At 42.4% G+C, this 18,838-nt stretch overlaps 2 protein-coding genes across 4 annotated transcripts; one reads left to right on the forward strand and one right to left on the reverse strand.

The window, feature by feature from the left end:
- The first annotated feature begins 1,991 nt into the window (after positions 1 to 1,991).
- LOC139385707 (gastric inhibitory polypeptide receptor-like) lies at positions 1,992 to 13,640 on the forward strand. The gene is made up of 13 exons (XM_071130983.1): positions 1,992 to 2,085; positions 2,579 to 2,675; positions 3,050 to 3,157; positions 5,282 to 5,403; positions 6,612 to 6,718; positions 7,153 to 7,306; positions 7,445 to 7,604; positions 7,724 to 7,784; positions 7,880 to 7,949; positions 8,966 to 9,054; positions 9,954 to 10,092; positions 10,278 to 10,319; positions 10,804 to 13,640. Exons 1-13 carry the CDS (start codon positions 2,032 to 2,034, stop codon positions 11,158 to 11,160), a joined length of 1,560 nt encoding a protein of 519 aa, XP_070987084.1. The 5' UTR covers positions 1,992 to 2,031; the 3' UTR covers positions 11,161 to 13,640.
- Positions 13,641 to 13,790: 150 nt separating this feature from the next.
- LOC139385634 (cytochrome P450 2M1-like) lies at positions 13,791 to 18,396 on the reverse strand. Of its 3 annotated transcripts, none has more exons than XM_071130864.1 (9): positions 17,958 to 18,396; positions 17,104 to 17,266; positions 16,809 to 16,958; positions 16,218 to 16,378; positions 15,281 to 15,457; positions 14,951 to 15,092; positions 14,544 to 14,731; positions 14,303 to 14,444; positions 13,791 to 14,064 (listed from the first exon to the last, which is right to left on the reverse strand). In XM_071130864.1, the coding sequence occupies exons 1-9, from the start codon at positions 18,147 to 18,149 to the stop codon at positions 13,865 to 13,867; spliced, it is 1,515 nt and encodes a 504-aa protein (XP_070986965.1). In that variant the 5' UTR covers positions 18,150 to 18,396; the 3' UTR covers positions 13,791 to 13,864. The 3 variants fall into 3 exon arrangements, with proteins under 3 accessions (XP_070986965.1, XP_070986966.1, XP_070986967.1); XM_071130865.1 differs by having other exon boundaries at positions 14,951 to 15,089; positions 17,958 to 18,395; XM_071130866.1 differs by lacking the exons at positions 17,104 to 17,266; positions 17,958 to 18,396 and adding an exon at positions 16,503 to 16,690.
- Positions 18,397 to 18,838: the final 442 nt, after the last annotated feature.

Here is an 18,838-nt window from a genome sequence, read left to right on the forward strand (position 1 = left end):
AGATGACATGGTAATTATGGCCTATCAGGTTGTTGTTATATGTGGCTTCTTGGTTTTAGTCTAATACCTTCATGGGTCAAGGAAACCCCCACAGTTAGTGTGCTTGTTCAGGAGTTACTAAACAAGTTAATCCAATGGCATCTCCAGCTTTGGACCTTAATTGTTATTTTCAGAGCGTTTTTCTGGAGTGAAGTCAAAGCTTTTCAGGGTGTTTTGAAATGGCTGCTCATAGTTTGCGAAGGAATAAAGTCCAGGCAGTGTACTTTGGATCACAATCTGTCTTTTGAGTAGCTACTCTTGATGTTGTGTGTATGCTACAGTGTTTGACTGCAGACCTACTGGATTATTTTGTATAGAGGAAAAAAATAGAGACACCTGCTGGAAATTGGCCCCTGAAAAGAAAAATAAGCTATTGAGATTGAAAGCAGGATACAGTGCAACTCCCCCCTCAACTCTTTTCTGGCCTAAAACTTAACATGTCATGTTCGATAAATGTACACATTTGGGGTTATTTTTGTAGGCTTAGAACGTTTTTCAAATCATGAGAGCATTAGCACAAGAAAAAATAGAATTCAGAGAAAAATACATCTTGTCAATGTGACTGATGTTAATGCATACAAATTTCCAAATGACTTGTGCAGAAAAAAATGACCCGTCATAAAGGAAAATAAATTGATTAGATTAGTTGATTAGATTACAGCACTTTAATTGGATCCTCTGCGTGCATGAAGCAAGGCCCCAAAAGCACAAACAATGATGCTATCACAGTACAGTATGTACATTGAGGGAGTTGCTGTATAGACCAATGTGTTCCAGCTCTATAAGTAACATAGCAGGGGCAATGGGAACAATATGTTATGTTCAGCGTTTGTATTTTTTTTTAAAGAGAAATCACGCAGTTGTCTACACTGTTTAGCACAACCCCCCCCCCCCCCCCCCCCTCCCACACACACACAAAACTATTAATAAATGACTGCAACCCGGTCATACATGATTTAACAGAACACTTTGTCTCTGGATTCAGGCTTCTTCAGAGCTATATTTAGAGAGTTAGGCCAACTTTTTGAATTTTGAATATTGTTTTCATTTGAGATATTCAGTTATATAGCATTATACCATGGCATTGTTGAATACTCGTTTCTGATTAGCTTGAAGGGCATTCCAGAGTGTGGATTATCTTCCTATAACGCACAGTATACGGTGTATAATAGCAAGCTAGGACTGATGGTTTGGTTAGCGAAACTAGCAAGTCTTTATGTATGGTTACCAAGGCACTTACTGTAGATACAGTATCTATTAAACTTGTTAGCTACTTCAGTAGCCCCGTGTAAATTATCCATTACTTGTTTAAATATTCCCCATGTATTGTCAATGGTTGGCAAACATGGCTGCCATAGAATGTTGTTGTGTCATGCAAATGAATCACAATGCAGAAACCTCAATGTCCTCTCTAAATACAGTACATGTCTCTGGGCTTCTTTATGTAGATGTCCACAACATTACAACGATTGGCTCTCCCATCAGATTGTCAGATAGCACTCTGGTTAGATTTCATTGAGAAGTTTTTGGGAGACGTGGGTGTGGACACGACGTCGATGCTCAAATTGTGCTGCCATGTGTCTAGTAACGCATGCCATTGTCTCCAATCCAGTACCAAGTAACGAAGTGCTGACACACCCAGTGCCATTGGGAAATAGTGGGCTGAAACCTCTAGTGCTCTAATCAGCTACATGGTCTAATTGGCCAACGTTTTGACTTCCTTTCCACAAATCAAATGCCAAATCCTATGCCCATTGTGGACCACAAGCTTGTTTTAGCGTAATCGGTGATAAGGATTGTAACCCAAACCCATATTATGTGATTGCTCTGTACTGTATGCCGTAGGTCTAACTGATTGTGTGTGTTGTTTTGCAGGGTGCGGGCTATGGGGTGGAGGTCTGAGGCATGGCCTGGTTCTGGGCCCCCTGGGTGAACAACACCCAGTAGCCCTGAGATGATGAGTGGCCCTCCGCCCTGGCACTCTTCTAAGTGATGAAGACCCCTGCCATCCTCCTCCTCATCCTGTCTGTCCTGTGCAGAACTGTGGTAGGCACTTTTAACTTTGTTTCTGCTCATTACGGCAGTAGTGATTGTACTTAACATCACTTTTCAACTTCAATCCATCCATAGAAGTGTGTCAGGTCATTAGACGCTGTCGTCGTTAGTTTGTTGGATTATCCTTAGGAGCCGTTATGAAATGTAAGTCATGTGAAGATGATTCACCGTTCTGAATCACTGCAAATAATAATGGTCTGTGTGCTTTATAGAACACAATCAGAGTGCTGGGAAGCTGATCCGAACAGCAGTGCCAGTGTAATGTGCTTTGCATCCTCAATCGATGCAGCTGGTTTAGTGGATGTGTCAGCTTTTATGGAGAACTTAAGTTACACCACTAGAGTAAGCCAAGGAATTTGTGTTTTATATCCAGTCAGATTTTACACCCAGTCAGGCCCACTACAGTTAGATATTGTGGGGCTTACCCAGGTGAGCCCGCTGGGGTTGACCCCTGACCCTCCATCCTGTGATTTGTGTCTGGCAGCTTGTGTCAACGAAGTCGGTGAAGCACACAGTGGAGGAATGGAACAAATACAGGAGCGAGTGCCTGCTGAGAATGAGCACGGACCCCACACCCCCAGGTAAGACTCAAAGACCTGTCCTATGTCCTAATCAGGCACACCCTTGTGGGTTAACTAATAGAATAGAATAACATATAAAACGTTATTGGGTAGACAGTGGAAATATGCCTTTGGCTTCACAGTTATAAAAAAACACCAGGAGCTTCATCCACAGAATCTACCCAATTCTTAGGATAAGTACCATGAGTCAGGCTTCAACTTAATGTCTTACCCAAAGGACTGGATCCATTGCAGGGCAGTATCCTCATCATTACTACTGTTTTCCCAGGAGGTCTTCCTCCAAACACTAAACAGTCTCTATCCTGCTTAGTTTAAGACAAAATCTTAGGGATTCAGGGTCTGCTTACTGCTTATATACTTACTTCTACCCCCAGGCTTATTCTGCAGCCGCATGTTTGACATGTACGCCTGCTGGCCGGAGGGCATCCCCAACACCACCGTTAAAGTGCCCTGCCCGTGGTACCTTCCCTGGTACAACCAAGGTACTGGTGTGGCATTGGTTAGTGCTTTATGGTTTGGTAGAAGAAATGAGATTCTGTTTCATCCAACTTCTAGCTAGGAGGTTAATGCTAACACCGTTTCTATCTAAAGCCGTGCAGAATCAGGCCCCCGGTGTCTGGTCTGGTGCGTGAAATCACAAGCTCTGCTCGTCGGCTACTGCGTAGAAACCTAGAGGGGGGGAAAAGCCCTGGGGCCTTATTTATAACCGTGCTCCATTTCTGGAAGTCTGCGCACTTACAAAAATATTGAGATTTATAAACTTGACGCACGCCATATGTGTATGCATATTTCCCATTATAAATCAGCCCTGTCGTAAAACTCTGGATACGTGAACGAGCATTAAAGCCTGGAAAACGCTTCACCTTTTATGGTGACAATAACGCCCTTTATTTGCTGTATAATTTGGAACTATTGGAATTACGCCATGGCATACAAGAGACACGTTGTTGTTTAATAGTTTATCAAAAGATTATTGGGTTTTTGGTTGTCCTGCCTTGGTATAGACTCTGGGATTAAATAAGCAATGATGTCGCGCTCCTATCGCACAGCAATACTGTAACCTTACCCTGTCAAATATTTTACATAAGCTACCAGCCTATTTACTGTGTTGGCAAAATGTTTTCATCTTTAGCAGTGATTTATGATGTGTCTGGAACAGGACAGTGTTCGTTTCTGAACGTAAAAAACAATGGCAAATTGTCATGGGCCTGCCAGCAGAACGTTTGAATTCAATTTTATATCGACTTTTCCCCCAACCTAAATACGATGGACTGCCCGCGCATTCTGAAACATTGTAGGGCTGCTACATTTTTTAAATGACAGTCATTACAGTTCTATTTCTCGTGTACTTTTGTTCTATTTGGCTTTTTTTTAATTTATTATAGTACTACTGATTTTCATGACTGTCTTGTTGGGAAAGAGCGTGCAAGAAAGACATTTCACTGTATTTGTGAAAGTGACAATTAAAATGTGAAACTTGATTCATACTGTAGACCTACTTCAATGCAAACGATCGGCTGTTACATTCGACTGTAGCCTACATTTTGTATTATAAACTGCGCTGCCTATGCTATTGCTAATCCTGAAATACATATAGCCTCTTTACATGGCTACTAGGTCCCATTAAACGAGAGATGCACATGGCAATTGTTGTATGGCTCCTTCGGGAATATGAACCCGTCACGGACGGAAAAGTGAGGAATATATTCTGCAATAGTTATGGAAATAGGAAAGACGTTTCTACGTCTAATGATAAGATTCCCATGTCAAATTGTTTTTGACCAAACGAATCTAACATAGATTTTCGCCCTTCTAACTAATGGAAAATGTTGCATTCTTATTAATACGTTTTCCTGTTTTTAGTTTTTTATGAGTAAGCTTTTCATCATATCCCCCATTTGCACAAAACACTTACTTACCAGCTTGCCATACAATATCTCAACCACTAGCAGATGTGCTTGTGCATGGTCTAAAGTTTGCGGGAAAGTGAACACATTCTCATATCAAGTATTTTTTTGAAGTAAATACCTACTTTTGCGTGAAAACTGGCGCACACACATTTTGGGCTATATTTTGTACATACACACGGTTTATAAATGAGGCCCCTGGTCTGCCCTAAAAAGCCTATGTAAATTACGATCGACAGAACGGACCCAGCAAAAAACTATTTTGGCCTCTAAAATTGGTTTATTATGATTATGTTCGATCCCCACTGTGAATCATTTTAAAGTCCACTACAAATCGAGATATTAAATTAAATTGTGATCCATTCTGACTACTACATTTGTCGTCACACAGGACCGTGTGCTGACACAGACCTATCACGGGCCGGGAGGCTAGGATGAAAGCGACTACATTAACCATGATCCTTTGCTAGTTATTGCCACTTTCAACATGATCCTTAACAATTTTGTGGTGCCATTCAGACCCATTCAGCGATATGGCGTGCTTAAAATTCAAATAGTTCCGGCTTCATGCGCCATTGGGAATACGTGTATGACGTCAGCGCTATCACTATCTGCTGGTTTTAATGTCTATGTGCAGAATTGAATTTGTCTCATCTGTTTGCCTTCTTTCTTTATCTCTCCCTCCCCGTGTCTGTGCAGTTCGTAATGGATATGTGTTGCGGGAGTGTGGGCCTGATGGCCAGTGGGCCGTTAACAACACCAGTAGCACCTGGAGGGACCACTCCCAGTGCAACGCAGACAATAACCAGCAGGTGGCACAGGTAATACCCATCATGCACCATTCCTGAAGTAGACCCTCCTCTCAGAGCACATAATAACATGCATGGCTAAGAGTAGGACAGTAGACTTTCAAATGATTCATGCTTTTAATGACTGAATGTGACTTTTAGAAAACTACACCAGTAGTCTTAGGAGACCCACCAAGTACTGACAGATGTTTTGAGAGGTAAACTAATTAATAGCCATTCAAAAAGCAAGGATTAATAGAGTAGGTACTCCATTGGGATTCCACCTGTAGGGGACATAGAAACGCAATTACCAGAATGGCCATTCTTTTACGATAATGCCAGAGTGCTCTGATTGCTTATGAATGTTGAGGTGGGCTAGCAGCAGCAGCAGCCGTCGCTGTGCCCTAATGTTGACGTCCACTCATCCCTATCAGCATGCTCAACTCGCGTCCTCCTTACCCTCTCTTAATTTCACATCTAGTGCCGCACTCCATTACGAGCTCAGTAATGAATGGCCCGTTTACTACGTAAATATAAAAGATCTCATTACTTAGTCGGTATTACATACAGGGTTATAGATCTGCCAGGGCTACGGGGGTGAGCTCTGAAAGACACGCAGTCCTTTCTTTATGAAGAGGGAGACAGCCGTCACCTAGGGGTTATGTTGTTGCTGGCAACCGATGATGCAACGCTGCTTTGCCTCATTGGCCCCACAACTGAAATGTACTCCAGTCTGCTGCCAGACTTTCTGATGATAAGAAAAATAGGTGGGCAAACGTTTATCACCGTTCACGGCCATTCGTAGTGAATAAAACAACGCTCTCTATGTTTCCAATGCATTTTTCCATGATAGGTGGGTAAATGTGCGTTTTACGCTCCACTTCACCATTGTTTGACACCAGTTACACTCACATGTTCTAATCTGTGAGATTCATAAACCTAGAGTATACAATAATGTAGTGTCACATATTTTCAACAGGAGCTTATTAGTGTACTGAGCGTCATTAAAGCGTTCATGAGCATTTTCCGAGGCATAATAGGCATCAAGACAAGAGGACTTCTTGCAGTCAGTGCATCTGCTTCGTCTGTATCTGTGTCCCTGTTTGCACTCTACTAAAAGGACAGGACATTCATTCAGTACAGCACATCCATAAGAGAGTCAGAGAGTTATAGGTGAAAACAGGGTCATGTTGTTCCCTCGTCTACTTGGGATTTGAGTGCAGGTCTTTGTGTGTCCACAGGAGAACCAGATGGTGATCTTGGCCTACTTCCGGGTGATGTACACTGTGGGCTACTCTCTGTCCCTGGCCAGCCTTTCCCTGGCTCTTGTCATACTGCTCATCTTCAGGTAAATACTGGCTCTGACCACAGTTGTAAACAGCATACAGTACATCTTTATATGTCAGGATTTGACTCTATGGGACTGTTTGGACAAGGCAATGGCTTCACTTCTAGTATTCTGATGTGAATTAGGAAAATGTAAATCATACAGTAGTAGGGAAATAACCCTGCAGCAACAGGAAATTTGAATTATTATGTGGATTATGGATATTGGATGAAAAATTGATATTTTTTGTTACTACAAATTCTGACATTTTAAAGTGTAAATTACAAACTTTAGAACCTTGGATACACTACAAGTTTGCATTTCCTGCTGTACAGGAAAATTCTCAGTAACACAAGAGTGATCAAATTAAGATCCTACATCTGTATATGACATATACATGATGCTGGAAAGAATTTTGTGATACAGTAATCTCAATGTCAAGTGTTGTACCCTAGGAAACTAAGGTGCACCAGGAACTATATCCACACCAATCTGTTTGCGTCCTTCATCCTGCGAGCCATATCCATCCTCACCAGAGATGCTGTTCTCACCAGGGACACCCCCGAGTTCAGAGACAACAGAGATGTGTCCAATGTCCTCAGTGATCAGGTCGGGAACTAAAGGCTATACACACTAATGCAGGTTATAGAAACACACACTCACACAAACAAACAGTTTACAGACTCAATTCATCACTCGTACTTTGGACAGCCATCCTTGACCTCCGCCCCTGACCTTTGCCCCCAGGCTCTCTCTGGCTGCCGTGTGGCCCAGGTGCTGATGCAGTACTGTGTGGGGGCTAACTACTACTGGCTGCTGGTGGAAGGACTGTACCTTCACAACCTGCTGGTGCTCATGGTCTTCTCTGAGAACAGCTACTTCTGTGGATACCTCTTCATCGGCTGGGGTAGATACATACACACACTCACACATACAGATGGAGACACACACACACACACACATATGATAAATGAAATAAATGCTGTTTCCTGACAGTAATGTATGGGTTTATGACACTGTGTGTAGGAACCCCAGTGTTATTTGTGGTCCCCTGGATTATAGTTCGGTACCTGTACGAAAACACACGGTGAGTCACTCTCATTTCCATTCCGTTTTATTTCCTACTCATCTGTTACTAAAAACAAAATTACAACTAAGAGATTGTGACTCACCTCCTCCCAGGTGCTGGGAGATCAACGAGAACATGGCACACTGGTGGATCATCCGCACACCCATCCTCCTGGCCATTCTGGTGAGTGTGTGTTGATGTGCGTGTCGACTGTGTTGTGCGACCCTAAAGCAAAGGGGGCCTATGGGTGAGTCATTCGTCAACGCCCCGCTCCCCCCCCCCCCCCCCCCTGCAGTTTTGTCTCTTTGAAGTTAGCAGACCGTGACAAACCTGGGGAAATTGTGCGAACGTGAAAGCTGACTGGTGCATGTTTTGGTTTCCGGAATGCACTGTGCCTTAAAATGAATGGATGACTCATAAACCCAGAAGAGATAAAAATGAATGTCACCTGGTTTCTTTTCGTTTCTTAGTAACACTTAGGAATAAGGACCTAGACTTTTAGTATTTATGCTTAACACGTTCTTGAAGCTTGAATCCACCTTATCTTAAGAGTGTTTAATTAGCATCTCTCAGTGAAACTCCGCGAGGAAGAGAATATACTTTTTTTCTGTGGTATTTTGCATCAGAAGCAACATGCCAGAAGAGATGAGGATTCACATATGACTTGCCATTTGTCCCACAACTCTCGCATTTCCCCTCAGGACAAAATGACTAACATGGTTTGACATAATCACTAATGTTAGACAATTACTGTGTTTTGCATTTCTGTTTCACCTTCCGTATTGTACTAATGTGTATATTTTTGTAATTACACGGCTCATCTGTAAAAGAGGCCTTGGTCTCAGCATGACTCCCTGTCAAGATAAAGGTTAAATAAATAAAAGGAGTAATTCATACGTAATATGGCGTGCAGCTGCACTCTGTCACCTGGACTTTGCAGTTAATACCCCTAACATGCTGCAGTCTGACTTTGGAACTCAAACTTTAGCTTTTCACATTATTACATAATTCTCACATACTCACCCTACTTCAACAGTAGCAGTTATCCTTGTTTCACTTTCTCATATAATACTGAAATGCCGCAGAACAGACCTATTAGGATATATATCCTTTTTAGATGTCAGATTGTTACATTTTCTTGTTGGCGTCAATATAGCTAATATTGGGTGGTTTGATGTTATTTTTTTTTTTTATTCCAGGTCAACTTTTTCATATTTATTCGGATCATACAGATCCTTGTCTCCAAATTAAAGGCACGCCAAATGAGGTACACAGATTATAAATTCAGGTAAGAAAGATACAGCACCTTCTAATCCATAAATTACGTAACAGCAAACCAGAATAAAAACACAAAACAAACACCGTATTGTAGCTTCTGAAACTGATTTGGTCAACTCATTGCTTACACATGTCTATGTGTTTCTTGCCACGTAACTTTTGTCTCTGTCGTATGCCTTGTTAAACGCCCTTCCATTCACGGAACATTGCTGTACGATGCTGTCAACTATCGTCTGGCGTGAACACGCAAGGACTCTGCTCTTGTGCGAGCCAGAAGACATTGTGATGACCTAACAATATCCACACTAAAGACATTTGCTTCAAACTCCGTTGACATCCATTACCTCAATAATCCATCACTAAGTTGACTTGCACTTCTACCAACCCTTTGTTGCATGCAGAGTAAAGGGAGCTGCGGAATCCCTTTGATGTTTCTGTGGTATCCGAAGGGGCCTTCCCGTCCTTTGATTGTGAGCCGTGGTCCTTTGAGACGGCATGTACTTTTTTTTTTTTATGGAACCAGCCACATCCAGGAAACTAGTCGCATACCTAATCCTCTGAACTAAGCCTGGCCTCGAGGCACGCTGGACAACATGAGTCTGATTGGAATCTAAGCACAAATGCAGCTGATACACAAGATTCTGATCCACCAAAAGAGTCACGGGAAGAGGAGGCTTTTTTTGATTTCCCAAGATGCTTTGTTTGAAGCCGTTACTTACCATCCCTGACTCTGAGTCCAGGTGTGGAAGTTGTGGCTTTCCTTGTTTGGCGTTTTATGTGTTTGTGTTTGTGTGAAACGTGAACCATCCATTGATGTCATTGATGAAAGAGATTCACCATATAGGACCAAACAGACCTATCTAATAGTTGCCCTTGCTTGGCTCTGTAAAGGATGCTCTGTGTGTGCAGGTTGGCAAAGTCCACTTTGACCCTCATCCCTCTCCTGGGCATCCATGAGGTTGTCTTTGCCGTGATGTCAGAGGAACAGACAGAGGGCATCCTCCGAAATATCAACCTCTTCTTTGAACTTTTCTTCAATTCTTTCCAGGTAATATGATAAGGTACAAAGGTTATGTCTGTGTGTGTGTGCGTGTGTGCGTGCGTGCAGGCATTCTTTCTTGTTACTGCATGTTATTTCTCTCAGTGGTGCTTCTGTTAGGTGTGTGTTAGATGTGTGTGTTAGAAAATGGAGAGCACTCTTCTTCTGATACCTGTCTCTCTCTCTTCCCGCAGGGTTTCCTGGTTGCCATCCTGTACTGCTTCGTCAATAAAGAGGTGAGTAGTAACAAAGTGAAGTGTGCTCTCAACCAAGCCCAGGTCAAAACAAGTGCACTTGAACATCAGTACTAAACACCTGAGGTGATGGCACATTCATCTCTGTTTGTTCCTATGAGAAGCCAGCGCTTACTGTGACCTGCTGGGTATGTCACCTTGTCACTGTGGGTTAGCTGTCACACAGAGAAGCTCACTACCTACGTCAATGGGGAAACGGGATGTCAGTGAGGGGCCCAGCCATGTGTAGAGTCAAGAAGTGTATAGGCCACTGTGACATGAAGGGTCCAATGTATCTCCTGTGGAGATATGGGCTAGTTTGGTTGAGGTAGCCTACAGAGTAGTGAGTAAAGAGAATAATGATACAATTTGATATAATTTGTCTTTTGGTCTGACCAGATCAAAAGGTCAGGGAAAACTCATTACTTTCCCTCGTTCATCCCTCTCTCTCCCTCTCTCCATCTCTCCCTTTGTCCATCTGTTCCAGGTGCAGTCAGAGATAAAGAAGAAGTGGCAGCGATGGAAGCTGGGCATGAACGTCCTGGACGACCTTCGCAACACCGGCAGCAACACGCTACAGGGGGGCACCAGCGGAGGGCAGTGCCACCACGACCCGCCCTGCCAGCCTGACTGTCCACAGGAGGATACCCACAACCTCTCCTCAGACGCCTCCGCTTCAGGGCCGCATGCCCACCCGCGCCCACACCACCACCCAGGGGCCAAGAAGGGCAAGGCCTACTGCTACATTTCCGCCCGCAAGCAGGTGCTGAACGGCCTTGATGGAACTCCGCTGGGCAACGGGGGAGGAGAAGGAGTCATCAAATACTCTGAGAGCTACTGCTGAGTGGCCCTGTTGGGGTCTAATGAGGGCTAACGAGTAGCTGACTACCTTTGTCATTTCTAGTGGAAAGAATCCGAACCAGACAATCACCTGCTTCCAATTCAGTTGTGTACTTCCAGATCTATGTGGCCTACTTGGTGTTTCGTGGAACCCATGTCTTAATAATTGTGTGAACATGATCCGGGACTCTTTGGATGATTGCCAGAATGCCTTTTCTGCCCTGGCCAATCAGGCTATGTGTTGTGACTCCCATAGGCTTCCAGTGGGAGATAAGATGACCCATCCCAAGTGCAATATCGCCGCAATCGACCCAGATGTTGAGGAAAGCTACTACTTAAATTAGGAAATGATCACCGTCCAACCTTTATCTGCTCAGCTTTGACTGTTTTGGGGGGTTTGCCTCTTTGTTCTCTACCTCTCGCTCTACTTGTGGACAAAATGAAAAGGTTACGTACCAACCGTGGACCGTCTTTTCATGTGCAATGGATATTATAACAATAGTTTGTTTTATATGTTGGTATTGGAAAATGTCTCTGTGAGGGACTTAGAGAAGGCAAGAGGTGAGCAAACCAATATTGTCTTCCCCAGTAAGTTAGACACACACACACACACACACACACACACACACACACACACACACACACACACACACACACTATGGTTTCCCTAGGCAACTCTGTGTTTTGAATTCCTCTCACCCAACCGTTGAAAACCTGTCATTCCCCTTGCTCTCTAGTCATACATTTATGGCAACCTTATAGTCATAGTTATGGTAGCCTGTTACTCACCACAAATAGTTTTTTTCTTGTAGCTTTTCCAGACTAACCACAACCACTTACCACCCAGCTGAAGGCTTTACATCCCGCTGAGCACAGGTCGTAACATGCCAAGATGGCATCTCTCCTCTGCGTCTGGGGATTAAGGTCCCAGCACCCTTGCTGCCATGTAGCTTAAATCAAAATGGGGCAATAGGAAATGGCTCTCTACACGATAGACCACAGCCACAAAATACACATGTAGTATTCTGCTGCGTGCGTGTCGATGGTATGCTGTAGGTCTACATGTCCTCTGTGAAGATGTCTGGTACGTTACATACATCTATGTAAGGTTGCCAAAAACTCGGTTCTCCATGCCGGAATCTGTGAGAAACAAAATATTTTGCACTGATCTCACCCTCAGTGAAGTTTTGAAATACCAATTACCCAATATGAGTTTAGCTAAAGGTGCTTTATTTTAACCCAGAACCCAGCTAATAATCCCCCACTCCTATTTAAAGACTGGTTTCAATCTAAAACTAGTACAGCACAATGCTAACTTCTCCATATATAGCTTGACTACTCGGTGTGTATGGATCTGTCTGAGCTTCCAGAGCCCTCAACTCATTTTACTGTTTGTAATTAGTCTCTTCTTGAGGGTCACATTGCACCTAAAGGCTCCCCACCGGTTGAACAGGGGTTCTGTATAAATGTAGGCAATTAAACCAGACAATTTCCAACTTCCCTTTTGAAATAGCTCCTCTAACCCGCATACACAGAGGCCCCATCTTCACACATGCCAATGGAGTAATGAGGTAGCCTTGTTTTTCTGTCTTCCCATTCACAGCAAATGGGGCTAACCCGTTACCCAAACATGTCCACCATCTCTCAGTGTCATCAAAATGTAGCATGTCATACTAATGAACATTCATTTTATCACCAGGAGTATTCCTACTAGGGTCATTACTGGTGCTTGACAGAGGGGACTTAACGCCTCTGGTGGCATAGATCATTACCCTAGTGTGTGTGTGTGTGTGTGTGTGTGTGTGTGTGTGTGTGTGTGTGTGTGTGTGTGTGTGTGTGTGTGTGTGTGTGTGTGTGTGTGTGTGTGTGTGTGTGTGTGTGTGTGTGTGTGTGTGTGTGTGTGCGCGCGCGCTATTATCTTAATTTCCAAAGTGGCTTGGCTGATCCTCACAACTGAAATAGCATTCACAAACTGAGCATTGCACTTCACAAATATCTTCTAGTATAATATACCTTTGGCAACATGCACGCGTAGCCTTTGGAATTTCTTTGGCAAACATTACAAATGTTTGTCAAACAGCTTATGTCAGACATTGACCTTTCAATTAAAAAATGACCAGATGTAGCATATAGTTAGTTAGCATTGCTAGTATGTGTCACAGTGGTGCCGTGACCTGGATCTAGAGAGTGGACCCAGTAAACCGAGGTCAAAGGGAGGTAGATTCAGTGGATGCTTATGTTAGAACCGTGCAGTGGGTTAGGACTGTACTGTCACCCTGGACCCACAATACATTGGGTCCATTGTGGCAGAGGTGGAACGTGTTACATAAACGGACATGACCTTCTGACGTGACTCCACATGTTCTGTATACCTGTCAACAGGTAAACTTGGCGCACTGACACTCAAATGATATTTAACTCTGTGTGAGTAGGTTATCATCACAGGGAGATTACTGTACAAAGAGCAGCACTAAATCTCACATATAAGACTATGTGACATGAATGGACACTATTTTTACTCACTTTTTATTTACATGTTTGTTATTTAAATTAAATTATTCTTAATCTGACAGTGTTTGTCTATTGTTTTTTTGTATCTAACAAAAAATGGGACATTAATAATGACATGACAACTTTGCTGTTGAGCTTCCTTTATTCAAAAAGTAAATCACATTGAATTTCATCCAGATTAAAAGCTGTTTGAGCAATTAAATATTTGGTGTCCTGAGTTTGACATAGCAGGTGTAGGGGCGCGCCAGGCGACCATGAAAGTAGGACACTACACTGGCGTCAATTTCCTCTGGAGGTTTGGTGCCCCTGAAGGTGAAGCGCTGAAGAAGAGAAGTAAAGAATAGGAAGAGCACCGTCCTGGGAATCCCCATCTCATCTCCCAGGCAGCACCGCTTCCCTGATGGACAGTGAGAGAGGAGAGAAGTTACCTTCAGCGGTCAACCTACAATCCTAAGACTGAAACCTACACATTGGCCTGGATTGATATATGCAAAACCTATCAAACAAGATGCTAGCCATGTGTATGTACATTGTGTGATGATGTTGAGTCTTTTTTTTCTGAGAGCTACTACAGAGTGGTTATTGTTTTTCACATTCTCATATTATTCTATTAGACAATTGTAACATAATTTTACCCAGTCCAAAAACAAGAAATCCGTTGTTTTCCTTAAAGACTCCATTGTCATCCAGGAAGTTCTCTGGGTCAAACTGATCCGGGTTCTTGAACAGTTTGGGGTCAAACAGCACAGATGACAACAGTGGAAACACTGTGGTTCCCTGGAAGAATTACAAAAGAGTACTTACATAAAACAATTGACAGTTTAACAAGTAAAAAATAATAGACGTGTAGGATAGGTTTGCGGAAATGGTGGTCACCTTTGGGATGCGGTAGCTGTGGAACGTTGTGTCTCGGGTCATTTGGTGAGGGAAAGCAATGGGAGCAAGACTCATACTTCTCTGTATTTCGTGGATGACAGCGTCCGTGTAGGGCATCTTATGTCTGTCGTCAACTGTGGGGACTCTGTTTGAGCCAATCACCTCGTCTATCTCCTTCTGAACTTTCTCTGAGGGAGAGAGACAGTCATAGGCCTTCATAGCATTTGGGTTAATATACAGTGTTTATAGTCTGTTGGGAATTAAGAAATGCCCGCATGTGTGTGCTGCTTACATGGTGTGTAATGTAAACTCTCTGTTGCAGCTATTTGGCTGGTTTACCAGTACTATTTTCTATTTAGCAATAAATTTGTATAATTTCAATAACAGTGATACAGAAGAAAGAATACCTTGGATATCAGGGTACTTGATCATCATCAGACAGGCGTGTGATAGGGTGGAGGACTGGGTCTCCGTGCCGGCGGCAAACAGATCCCACACACACGGAAACAAGTTGTCATAGTTGAACTCGGTCTCGGGCTGTCCCTTCTCCTAAGGAAAGTTGGAAGACACCTCTAAATCCTATACTGATAGATTTGTGAAAAAGTAAGATTTTTGCACAAAGATTCAGACAAAGATTCAGACCCACGTAAACATTGATCATATATTGTTGGTGCTATTACAATATTTTGATACCGTGTAAGAGGTTCAACATCAAATTCCAGGAATCACTGTTTTACCTCCAGCATTTTAACAAGGAAGACGTCGAAGTAGTCCTGGGGATTAGAGGTATCCAGGTTTTTAAGGCGACGATCTGCCTCCTCTCGTATGTAAGCTTTGGCCTTGTCTATGGCCTTAAACAGCTCATGGTGTTTTCCTGGAAAGCACTCAACAATTCTCGGGGAAATGTTGTACAGCTAGAAGAGACGCAACATTGGAAACATGGGAAGGAAGGAAGGGGTGGTTGTTATATTCAAATGGTGACCCACATACTTTTGTTATCATTATCCATTTCGGCAGGCAAGCTCATAAGACACAATCAAGTCATGCTTTGGAAGAGCTGGTATAGATAAATAACAGACATACAGTGCATATCATAATTATTTATCCACCTTGGTTTTTTTTCACATTTTGTTGCATTACAAACTGGGTTTGAAATGTATATGTTTATGATTTCTTTGTCACTGATCTACACAAAATACCAAATAATGTCAGTGAAAATAACATTCTATACATTTCTACAACAAATGCCTTTGTTGTGGCAAGCCTTATTAGGTTCAGGAGTCCCCTTGAGTAATGTTTTTTTGAGCACAGATTCAACCACATTGGCTTTTCCAATGCCTCGCAAAGAAAGGCACCAATTGGTATATACAAATTATTTATTTTTTTACAGACACTGAATAACTCCTTGAGCATGGTAAAGTTATTAATTAGGCTTTAGATTGTGTATCAATACAACCAATCCTAAAAAAAAGTTAAATCACTGAGCGGTTTCCTTTCTGGCAACTGAGTTAGGAAGGACACCCTCCCCCCCCCCCTCCCATCTATCAATAGGGGCCCATCTTTTCAAGACATTGGAAAACCTCCCTGGTCTTTGTGTTTGAATCTGCATTTGAAATTCACTGGTTGACTGAGGGACCTTACAGGTGATTGAATGCACTGTATGTGCTACCATACCATTGCCATTTTGCTTTTTAGCATGTCGAAGTATGTATAGACAGGCTTGTAGAGGATCTGAAACTCTGGGTCGTTGTATTCAAACTTGCGCCCAAAGACGATGGACCAGAATAGGTTGATAATAGAATGGAACAGGAGTTCTTTGGGGTTGACAGTGGAATCTGGAATAGAGACAGCAGACAAGCATAAACACACATGCTTGCACACCACAGGAGGTTGGTGGCAAATTATATATATATATAGATATATATACATATATCTATATATATATATATTTTTTTTTACCCCTTTTTCTCTCCAATTTCATGATATCCAATTGGTAGTTACAGACTTGTCCCATCGCTGCAACTCCCGTACGGAATCGGGAGGCGAAGTTCGAGAGCCATGCGTCCTCCCGAAACACGACCCTGCCCAGCCTTACTGCTTCTTGACCGAAGTCAGCGTGCATGCGCCCGACCCGCCACAAGGAGTCACTAGAGCGCGATGGGACAAGGATATCCCAGCCGGTTTCTATGTGTTTGATGCCATTCCATTCACTCTTTTCCAGACATTATTATGTACCGACAGATGTCACAGACAAAAACAACATACCTCCATATTCACTGAAGGCTTTCACTAGACTCTTAGCTTCCTCTTGGACCCTCTCCTCGAGGCTCCTGCATCCTTTTCCAAGGTTTTTCAGGGACATCAAGGAGAAACTGCGAAGAGTTTTCCACCTCTGCCCATTACTCAATCCCACCCCTAGATCGATGTGTACAACAGGACAGAGAGATAGGATGAACTATGCACAGTACTTCCCTTTTCTAAGCAAAGTCCATTTCCACACAGATTACGACACTATGACACGTGTATCTTACTACATCCCTCTTCCAGTCATTTTACTCACCGTGTTCGTTAACGAGTTTCAGGGTAATGGCAGAGTTGGCTCTTCCATTGAACTCTTCTCCTTGGTTGACAAAAGCATCCTTGATAGCCTGATAGCCAGAGATCACCACTACAGGTTTGGAGCCCAGCCATACAGTAAACACTGAGCCATATGTCTTACTGAGCTGATGAGAGATGAGAGGAACCCATTGATTCTTGAAGAATATAACTTATAACTCCTTCATGAACTTAGTACAACTGTCTTATCCCTTCATTGTATCCCATTGTCTTTAAGCAAACGATCAGGGCTGAGTAGATTACTTTGGAAATATAATCTGTTACAGTTGCTAGGTACCTGTCCAAAATAAGAATCAGTAATGTTAACTTTTGAAATATCCAAACTCAGTAACATTAGTTTCCCCTCAAGAGGCAATAGAAAAAAACACAAATGATCCATCAAACTAATTTGGCGTGTCTTCATAGTGGTCTCTGACTCGTGATCAGACTCGCTCAGGTGGAACAAACTTCAACATGTGCCTTTTTTAAATGCAGAATTAAATGTCATTGACAAAAAAGTATATATTTTTATTGCAAACATCCTTTCTGAATAATCCAATAAGTAATCATCTCATTTTTCAAAAGTATCTGTAATCTGATTACAATATTTTTGGTGGTACGTAACTGATTAGTTTTGTAATCAGATTACACGTAACTGATCACAGTACATGTAATTAGTTAATCCTCAACACTGCAAACAATGTATACTGTAGCGTCAAATTATTACAACTATAATATTGATCTATGACTGCAGTACTTGCATCCGTAGCTACATCTATGACTTTAAGAGAGTCAAACAGATTGTAGCTTTTAACTGACCTTCATGTAGGACTTGTCCGGTCGTTTCAGATCCACTTGTAACAAGTTACCAAGCAGAGGAATTGGTGAAGGACCCGGAGGCAAACGTCCATAGCTGCTCTGTTTCCCCATGTACTTCCAAAGTAGAATAATAACCACTATAGCCATTATTATGGACAAAATGTTAGTCTGCAGTACATGTAGTAAATCCATGTTCAAGTCACTTAAGGACTAAGATGTGTCCGAGCAGTGTGGCAACTCTTAGCTATGTACTGTAGGCAAAGAGAGAAAGTGGAACGTTGTGTGCAAGATGTTACAGGTAAGCTGTGGTTGGAGGGTAGACAGGAACTATCATTTAGTGAATGACTAATAAACAAGAAAGATGTGTCTGACGACTGTCATAAAAAAATAGTGACTCTTTTAAGGGCTCCTCACAACACCCTTGGGGAATGTAGAGTACGCTCTCCTGCACTGTATGTAGCCTATTTTAACCGACAACGTGTATAGCTGATTTGTAAAAACACTAAGCAGACAAAATCAGTTCAGAAAATAAACCGCACAATAGACTGGTTCAAATCAAAATGTATTGGTTGTGTACACATATGTTGCAGATGTTATTGCAGGTGCAACGAAATGCTTCTGTTTCTAGCTCCACCAGTGCAGTAATACCTAACAATACAAGACAATACACACAAAGCCAAAAAATTCAATTAAGAAATTTCAGAACGAGCAACGTCAGACTCCAGAATATAAATATATATGTTTATGATGGTGTGTATAGACATTATGGACAGTATATGAATAGAAAAGGTGTGAAAAGGTGTGAACAGCACCTGTTCTATAAGGATGAGCCTTGCCTAGACAACAGTATATACATATGAAGTGGGTAAAACAGTATGTAA

The sequence above is a fragment of the Oncorhynchus clarkii genome, chromosome 27 (assembly GCF_045791955.1).
Source record: "Oncorhynchus clarkii lewisi isolate Uvic-CL-2024 chromosome 27, UVic_Ocla_1.0, whole genome shotgun sequence".
Classification (NCBI taxonomy): Eukaryota; Metazoa; Chordata; class Actinopteri; order Salmoniformes; family Salmonidae; genus Oncorhynchus; species Oncorhynchus clarkii.